Source organism: Camelina sativa, chromosome 16, assembly GCF_030686135.1.
Source record: "Camelina sativa cultivar CO46 ecotype springtype chromosome 16, ASM3068613v1".
NCBI classification, from domain to species: Eukaryota; Viridiplantae; Streptophyta; class Magnoliopsida; order Brassicales; family Brassicaceae; genus Camelina; species Camelina sativa.
The window spans coordinates 16891060-16900376 of NC_141895.1; the positions used below are offsets into that span (position 1 = coordinate 16891060).

The window sequence follows — 9317 nt, forward strand, 5'->3', positions numbered from 1 at the left end:
GAAAAAGAATCTTTATTGGCCCATGGCCATTTGTCTTTTCCCCACCAATGGGAGGTATACTCCACTTATTTGTCATATTTTATTAGTTGACCTTGACCCTAGAAAAATGATACTGAGATGAAGGAAGATTGATTAATTGGGTTTTCCTCTTTTTTTTTTCTCCAAAACATTATCTTTTAACACACAAGTACATGATCAAATCAGGGTCTATGAGCCTAACCTCGAAAACTTCAAAAACCCGAACGGAACCGATATCACCTCTAACATATACCATACTCTTTTATTACTACCTCTTAAATCTGTTTATCTTCATCCTTTAAAGGTGATCTAAGAAGGTTTAGGAGACTTCAAAGGTAGCTCTTTATGGCTACTGTCTAAAACTTATGATGGAAACTTTTCTTGTATATCATACGGTCTTAGTTTCTCTTCAAAACTAAATTAAAATTTAGCAATAATATAAGCAATAATGAATGTTTGTGTTGATGCTTACATTGCTATTACCCCACTATGAGTTTTGTTAATAAATGTGACAAAAGGTTTTTTTGCAAAGAACAACAAGGATAAAGTAGTAGTTTATTCAAACAGCTTGGATAATTTGTAACCCCTCAAAATGTTTTATCGCCATAGAAAAATCTATATTAACTAGGTCAACAAAGAAAAAAGATATAGTTCAACTCAAAAGCCCTTTGGTTAATCAAGAATGTTGATAATATATGACTTTTTGGATTATCTTTATGTGTAACCAGAGATATCCTCTGAAAATGTTGAAAATTCTTGTACAGGCACCGTGGGAATTTGAAAAACTGGCCTAGGAGGGACTTCAAGAGCATCCAAGTTTCCTTCTATCATCTCTACAACTTTGTTCATCGGTGGACGATCTAGTGGGGAAGGCTGAATACACCATAGACTCACTAATGTCATCTTCTTTGCTATGTCTTCTTCTTCACAGGTGAATTCATTCCCATTAAGCCTTCCATTCTCTCCCTTCTCAAGATCCTTATAGATCCATTCAGGAAAGTACATAGTACTTGTGCTAGAAGTAGACGATTGATTAGCTTTTTCTTTGTTCCTTGCACCGAACATATCAAGAACCAACATTCCATAGCTATAGACATCTGACTTGTGCGACACATTCCCATAAACTCTGGAGATCATCTCTGGTGCAATGTACCCTATAGTACCTCTTGTGTCCACTATTGACAAGATGCTCCCTTTTTTCTCACAGAGCTTAGCTAGGCCGAAATCCAAAACTTTAGGGCAGAGATTGTCATCTAAGAGTACATTTTGTGGTTTAATGTCAAAATGTACAATCCTTGTCTTGCATCCATGGTGCAAGTACTCTAGACCACGAGCAACTCCTAGCGCAATATTATATAGCGCCTTCCAATCCAAATTCACTGAGTTGTTGCCTGAAATGAATTTATCAAGTGACCCATTTTCCAAAAATTCATAAATAATTGCTCTTTTAGAACCTTCAGAGCAGAAACCAAGCAAGGAGACAATGTTGACATGAGAAGTTCTACTCATGCTCGCAACTTCATTGATGAAGTCTTCACCATTACCCTTTGAATCTTTCAAGACCTTCACTGCAACCATACGGCCGTCACCAAGTGTTCCTCGATAAACAATCCCAAATCCGCCTGTCCCAACCACTTCTGCAAACGACTTTGTGATTCTCTTCACTTGTGTATAACAATAGTGTTCAAGCGGGAAAAGAGCCTTCAGGTTCCGGTGTCTCAATCTTATTTCTCTCACCCGAAGAAAACGGAGAAACAATGTTATTAACACCATAAACAAAAGAACCCCTGCTACTGAACCTGAAACTAAGAACCGGAAATAACGTATGAGTTAGTAACATTAATTTCTTTATTGATCTTGAAATTAAGAAAAATTCATATTCTCTCTGGCCAGGAGACTTACCAATGCGAACAATAGTGACAGAAGTTCCTGTACAACCATTGAAAAGTAATATTACTCAGAATAGAGCCAAACTTGTCTCGAAATGGTTATGAAAAAATTTTAAAAAAATTTAGTAAATATATAGTTGTTTACCGTGACTACCCTTTCTAGAACCACAATTACTTCCATAGGTCCCATCCTTACAATAGCAGACAAATTTCCCTGAAGTCTGATTGTATCCACAAGCACCCTTAGATTCAATGCACCTTGAACAGTTTCCATTATGCTCAACCTGGAAACCCTTTTGAAGAGTCTTCTGTAGATTATCTAGACGCGATGTGTTCAAGGCCGATGCATGCACTGGTATACTGACACCATTTTTGCAGTTTTCCCTCAAGTTGTCAGATTGAAGGCCGTTACTTTCGTATAGTGAAGGAGAGGAGAGGTTTCTCGCCGCATAGTAGTTTGTTGTAGCTTTTTTATCACTTCCACAATGAAGCTCTCCAAAGAAAGAAGCATCAGGAGATGAAAGTTTTTGGCAGCCGTAATAAATTGTTAGCATCTCGGTCTGTGGAGCGAATGGAAGTACACTGTCAAGGAATGTCGCATTCACTGCGTCTAGGGGACACAGATTGTTTATGTAATCCAATCTTGCGAGGTCTTATGATACCAGAGTCATAGTTGGCTTCTAAGATTCTGTACGTCGCTAAGGAAATGGTAAGCTCTGCGAATTCTTTGCTACAATCAAGCCTGAAATAGGGATGGCCACAGTCTTCTCTCCCACGTACCCAGAATGGGTACAAGAGACTGGCCTGATCCCCGCAGCGAAATGGTTTACTGCAGCGTTCGTAATGGTCATAAGCTGATTAAAAAGAACAATATGAGATCACACACAAAGCCATCCCTAAGAAAACTCTATGCTTTAAAATTCAAAGAAGACATATGCATATATTGTATATTAAACAGAGTTTTTTACAACAACAAAAAAAAGTAAAAAGAAAATGTAACAATTAATGCTTTACTTAGTGAAAAAAAAATATGCTTAGTGAAACTTACTTGAGGATGAACATTCTTCACACGTTATCTCATCAGGTTTCACCATCACGTCAACTCCTTCTCTTAGAACAGTTTCCAGATGAGTTCATCCTGGCAGAAGCTTTTCAATTTGATCTCATGTTAGATTCAGTTCTTTATCTTCTGGAAAATATGTCTGAGGAACACTCAAAGTGAATTTATCTTGGCAGAAGCTTTGATAAATAGGGTTTTGATACGCTGAGACAACATCTCTCCCAGGACATGTATAATTCGAAATGTAATGAAGATGAGGGTTGCAGTTATATAAAATGGTGAGGTCCTTGTAGTTTGGAAGCTCAGAGATCTCGGGAGAGAATATCGTGGTTTTGAATGAAGCAGAGCAAAAAGAACCTAAGAAATCAGCTCTGACAAGTCTAAGAGTATTATTAGATGTTTGATTTATATGGAAAACATTGTACTCATGGTTTAAGATGTTTAAAGAGGTGATGTTTTTGCTGTTGCATCGAAGTTCCAGCGACGCATGACCGCAAGGTTCAGGACGGTTCCCACCCCAGAAGGGGAAACCCGCGGTAATGTTCCCACACTGAAACTGAATAGTCTCACACCACGCAAGCCCTTCTTTTCTTGAAGCACAAGGAAGATTGTAGAATAAGGAGGAGAGAAAGAAAAAGACCAAACAAGAATCGGGGACGTGGTACATGATTTTGGTTGAGATTTGAGAATTTGTGCTCAGAGGTATCAAAGAAAGAGAGACCAAGAGTATAGGTGGAATAGCGGAGATTGGTTAATCATATTATATTTAAAACGTCTGGTCGTGAGACAATAATGAGGCAAAAAAACATGGAAAATTTTATCTTCATTAGAGATGAGAGGGACTAGTTGGAAAAAATATCTATTCGTCTTCATCCTCTGAATATATCGACCACGAGATTTGTCGGAAACTTCTTTAACCTATCAATATACGTATCGACGACATAGAGAATTTATAAGTAAACCTGTTTTAAAGTTTACCGTGACAGGTGAACTAAAATTGATATCCCTTCTACTGTGGTATTAACCAGTTTTAGATTTTTTTTCTTTCTCGAATCTTGCTCTGAGAAGAAAGTAGCTGTGAAGTTACAAAATGAGTTCATCCTCTCAAGGCAATAAAAAAATTATAGGGTTACAAGCTTCATGGCGTTTATGTTGTGGTATTGTTCTGATTCTGTTGTTCGCTGCTCAAATCGATGCTCAGAGATCTACAAGTCTTTGGCAAACACTCAGTGGTGAGAGCGCTCTCACTTCTTTCTCTCTTTTTTTTATTTTATTTATTATTAGTATTTTTTTCTTATGCGCTTGCTTGGCTTCGAAGAAATTAGTACTCAGAGTCGGTGATCTCTTTTATGACGTATGGTAACGAATGTGGGATAATCATAGATGGGAACTTCACTTTACTTTCTTCATTGAAATTTTCAGGAAAGAAATAGTAATGCAAAATTTTGTATTTTTTTGGTCATTAAAGGGGCGCTTGCTATAAGTATCGATCGAAGTCCAGTTTTAACTTTTTGTCTTAAGGTAAATTATGATTACTTTTTTCTTTTTTAAACTTAGTGGTAAGAGTTGTTCTCATTTACTCTCCTTCTTTTGTGCATTGTTTTCAAGAAACTTTTGATTTAGTACTCAAGTAACTTTCTTTCTTTATCAATATATGTGTATTAGAGTTGGGATTAATTATAGATAGTTCCCAAATATTAAAAGTCAAGTAATTACTTTGATTATGGGAACACAATACTGTTACACGTATTAAAAGTAACTTAGGATCACGTTTTATTTATTTATTTACCAGGTGATGCTCCACGTGTGATTGCTCGTGGTGGGTTTTCTGGATTGTTATCAGATTCGAGTCTTGATGCTTACAATCTTGCAATCCAGACAAGTGTAGCCGATGTTGTTCTATGGTGTGATGTTCAGCTAACCAAAGATGGAGTTGGGATTTGCTATCCCTATTTAAATCTGGCCAATGCTTCAACTGTTCAATTTGTTTACCCAAATGGTCAAAAATCTTACCCGGTTAATGGAGTCATTACTCAGGGTTGGTTCACCATTGATTCCACCTTGAGTGATCTCCAGAACGTAACCTGTAAGTGTTTATGACTCAGGATCACAAAAAAAAGTTTGGTATTTCTTGTAATTTTTTACACGTTATTTTTCACCACAGTGATTCGAGAAATATTCACGCGATCAGAGAAATTCGATGGAAATGGATATACGATTCCCACGATTCAAAATGTAGCCGAAGGAGGTTTTTGGTTGCATGTTCAGCACGATGCATTCTTCGAGCAACACAATTTAAGCATGAGCAGTTTTCTAGTATTAGTTTCAAGAACTGTTTCCATTGACTTCATCTCTTCTCCTGAAGTGAATTTCTTTTGAGAAAATTACTGGCCGTTTCAAACGTCATGGGCCAAGTTTTGTGTTTCAGTTTCTTGGGAAAGAAGATTTCGAGCCGACAACAAACCGAACCTACGGTTCCATCTTGAGTAACTTAGCTTTTGTCAAGACGTTTGCTTCAAAGATTCTTGTTCCCAAGTCTTACATATTTCCACTCGATGACAAGCAGTACTTGCTTCCTCCTACATCATTAGTTCAAGATGCTCACAAAGCAGGATTAGAAGTATATGTGTCAGGTTTCGCAAATGATGTTGATATTGCTAATAACTACAGTTTCGATCCAGTGTCTGAGTATCTATCTTTTGTGGACAATGGTGATTTTCTCTGTGGATGGTGTGATCTCTGATTTTCCCATGACTGCATCTACATCAATTGGTAAGCAAAATCTCTTCTACAGATCATTTTGTCCTTAAAACGTTGTTGGAAATACTTAGAAGTTCAAAAAATTCCTTTTCAAATTGTCCTCAGACTGCTTCTCCCCACATTGGCAAAAACGCTACAAAAGAAGGTATTGAAAGTAAGTACTTAACAAACCTTATAATTGACTTTTATCATCATCTTTTTAATGGTTCGTTGGTTCATGCTGCAGTGGATTTTCTAATTATATAAAAAAATGGTGCGAGTGGGGACTATCCTGGATGTACAAACTTGGCATATGAGAAGGCAATCAAAGATGGTGCTGATGTTATTGATTGCTGGGTCCAAATGTCCAGCGACGGTACACCCTTTTGCTTAAGTTCAATAAATCTCGAGGACAGCACAAAGGTCACCCTATCTCCCTTTATGAACCGTGCCACAACTATTCCTGAGTTTAGCTCAGTTTATGGAATATACACTTTTAGTCTCACATGGCCTGAGATCAAGAATTTGACTCGTAAGTTTCCCCTTCTAATTTTCCAATTGCTTCAAGCCTTCAACAAATGCTAGTCTGTTACTACTAATCACAGAGCTTTCTTTCTCCCATCCTTTCGTACAACTGCTACTTCAAGCCCCTACAAGGACGACAATATGTTTAGGCATCCTAAAGAGAGAAATTCGGGAAACCTTATTTCCCTTTTTGAATTCCTAAACTTGGCAAAAAACTATACTTCTCCTTCTGGTGTCTTGATCAATGTAGAGGTGAGTTCTCGTGTACATCTTAGTCCTGAGTTTTTATTTTATTTTATTTATCAATCGGACATCTTCTAATGTCTTTTTGCATCCCTCAGAATACAGCATACTTGAGAGTCACGCAAGGGCTCGACGTGGTTAAAGCGGTTCTCGATACACTGATAGAAGCTGGTTACAACAAGGGAACAACAACATCAAAGGTTATTATTCAGTCTACGGACAGCTCGGTTCTACTTGACTTCAAGAAACAGAGCAAGTACAAGACTGTTTACAAAATTCAAGAAGTCATCCGTGATATAAGCGATTATGGTATCGAAGAAATAAAAGAATTCGCTAATGCTGTCTTTCATTCCTCTGATTCGTTCCTAACTGGTGGGCAAACCAATGTTGTGAGGAGACTGCAGAAATCACAGCTCCCGGTTTATGTGGAATTGTTTCGTAATGAGTTTGTCTATCAACCATGGGACTTCTATTCAGATGCAACTATTGAGATAAACACATACATCTCTTTAGCCGGTATCAATGGAATCATCACCGAGTTCCCTTTCACAGCTGCAAGATACAAAAGTAAGTTTCCTACAATATTTGTCACCAAAATGCCTCACAAATGATTACCATTAGCATCAATGTCTAAACATTTTTTTTTTGTCTCTTTTGCAGGGAATCGATGTATGGGAAGAAAATAAACGCCACCTTACATGGAACCTGTTAAACCCGGAGCCCTCGTAACCTTTATGAGTCCTCAGTCCTTACCTCCAGCCGAAGCTCCAAACGTAATTATCACAGATGCTGATGTCATTGAGCCACCACTGCCTCCAGTTACAGAAAAATCCCTAACCTTACTTCCAGGAGCCTCAACCTTAGCTCCACGAGCCCCATCAACCAATGCACAAGCTCCTAGCGGACAAATCCGACTCACTATATCTCTTGTCCTCTTTGTCTTTTTCCCTTTTTCTTCTACTTATTTGATGTCATCTCCTCTCTGTTCATAATTCTTCAGCCCTCGTAAATATATTCCTGTGTGACTTAGTTAAATTTTAACAGTCACAACTATAATGAGAATTCTCTATGTATTATCAATTCCAAATTTAAAAACAACCTGACGATGAAATGTTGTAGAAAAACACATCATATTCTAACAAAAATAAGAATCCCGTATCCCACAAGTTAAGAATATTTGACAATTTTTCAACTTTTGGAAATTAGATATTATTTTGGGAACTTTACTCAGATTATACATTTTAGGTAATATTACCAGAATCTACAAAAAAAGATTTTATTACTAGAATATTTCGGTTATTTTCAAAATACCCAGCATGCCCTTGTTTTATATTACCGGAAAAAACGTTATTACAAAAATGTCATTGACACGTCAGACGCCATGTCAGAAATCGTTGACGTGTATTAAATAACTCAGTCGTAACGCGTTATAGAGGTAATGACGGCTGAGTTATAGGTATGTTGCGGCTGATTTATGGAAAAAAACATTTGAGTAAGAGCGTATGGCTGACCTTAGAGCATAACTCAACCACAAGTTATGGCTGAGTTATCAAAATTTGGCTGAGTTTTCACCTGATGGTTGAGTTGTCAAAATTTTGGCTCATTTATAGCATAACTCAGCCGTCTTTATGGCTGAGTTATCACCCGATGGTTGAGTTTTTTAAATTTTGGCTGAGTTATCAATACGACACGACTGCGTTATCGTATTTCTGGCTGGTTGAGTTATGAAAAACGGCTGAGTTATGGTTAAAAACTATAACTCAGCCGTTATAGGCTGTCTTATCGCACATCTCGGCCATTTGACAGCTGGCTTAGTAGCAAAGATTAATTACTAGAATGTTATTCAGTTATGGCTGACTTATTAAACGATACGGCTGAATTACATATTTTCAGTTGATGAAGCGGCTGAATTTGGCAGCCATTTTTCTGTTTTTATTATTGTAATGTTATTCATGTTGTGACTGAGTTATAATATGTTTGATATCTGAGTTATATTAAGGGCTGAGTTATTATTGTTTGATGGCTGACTTTCCACGTCGGACACATCATCCATGTCAGCATTCCATGTCATCATCTTTCTTCTCTGGAAATGCGAAACATCGTTCCTTCGATTCTTCAACTGGTTATTAAGTGAACTATTTACATGGTTTTTACCTTCTTCTTCACCTTGTTCTTATACTTCTTCTTCACTTTCTTCTTCACCTTTCATGGATCCAGTTCTGATACTAGTGGTTTCCGGTAATTGGGTAAAGAAACAAAAATATGTATTTAACACCGACGACAGACGGTGTATAGTTGTGCAGATAGATGGAGGCACAACACAAGACAAGCTTGTGGAGCTTGTTCTTGAAGACTACGGATTGGATGCGTTTAACCATGAGCTAAAGCTGAGCTACATGTTCTCAAACAAGGCACTGAAACTAATAGGGCATGATACTCCACCAGTTTATGTCTCAAATGATCGACAATTGCAATGTTTTTTGGGGTTATGGAAAACCGATCAGCTACGTCTCTGTGTGGAGTTTTCGGCTAAAGAGTCTACAAAAACTAGTGGAGCTAGAGGAAGTATGATACGACCAAGCAGTTCTGACTAAAAAGTAGAATCTACATATGAAGTGGATGGTGGAGGATTTGAAGGCACTTGTTATGATTATAGTGATGACGAAGAAAACGAAGAAGAAGAAGAACCTGTCGAAGAAGCAGCTGACGAAGAAGAAGACGATGACTTTTCAACCCGATTTGATGTTTTCTACAACTCTGATGGTGCGTCATCTGATGAAGATTACTTTTCTGTCTTGGGCGAGCCTCCATATAAAGACGAACCGGATAATCCGACTCTTCCT

The 9317-nt window shown here is 37.6% G+C and overlaps 1 protein-coding gene and 2 pseudogenes across 2 annotated transcripts; 1 reads left to right on the forward strand and 2 right to left on the reverse strand.

Moving 5' to 3' along the window:
- Nucleotides 1-666: 666 nt before the first annotated feature.
- Nucleotides 667-3701, reverse strand: LOC147925636 (LEAF RUST 10 DISEASE-RESISTANCE LOCUS RECEPTOR-LIKE PROTEIN KINASE-like 2.5). Its single transcript, XM_087490244.1, has 3 exons — nt 2053-3701; nt 1921-1947; nt 667-1823 (listed from the first exon to the last, which is right to left on the reverse strand). The coding sequence occupies exons 1-3, from the start codon at nt 2459-2461 to the stop codon at nt 733-735; spliced, it is 1527 nt and encodes a 508-aa protein (XP_087346370.1). The 5' UTR covers nt 2462-3701; the 3' UTR covers nt 667-732.
- Nucleotides 2493-3634, reverse strand: LOC147925637 (LEAF RUST 10 DISEASE-RESISTANCE LOCUS RECEPTOR-LIKE PROTEIN KINASE-like 2.7 pseudogene; annotated as a pseudogene).
- A 349-nt stretch (nt 3702-4050) lies between the features above and the next one.
- LOC147925638 (glycerophosphodiester phosphodiesterase GDPDL1-like) lies at nt 4051-7466 on the forward strand (annotated as a pseudogene). The gene is made up of 8 exons (XR_015585025.1): nt 4051-4199; nt 4760-5053; nt 5132-5739; nt 5833-5872; nt 5954-6242; nt 6312-6483; nt 6573-7041; nt 7135-7466. The product of XR_015585025.1 is annotated as a glycerophosphodiester phosphodiesterase GDPDL1-like (transcript).
- Nucleotides 7467-9317: the final 1851 nt, after the last annotated feature.

What these genes read in the sequence shown, in the direction of transcription:
- LOC147925636 (XM_087490244.1), bottom strand. Translation starts at nt 2,461, where the DNA reads ATGCTAACAATTTATTACGGCTGCCAAAAACTTTCATCTCCTGATGCT. An exon ending in TTCTAGAAAGGGTAGTCACG is followed by an intron (nt 1,948 to 2,052) that starts GTAAACAACTAT and finishes ATGGTTGTACAG; the next exon opens with GAACTTCTGTCACTATTGTT. An exon ending in TGTCACTATTGTTCGCATTG is followed by an intron (nt 1,824 to 1,920) that starts GTAAGTCTCCTG and finishes TCCGGTTCTTAG; the next exon opens with TTTCAGGTTCAGTAGCAGGG.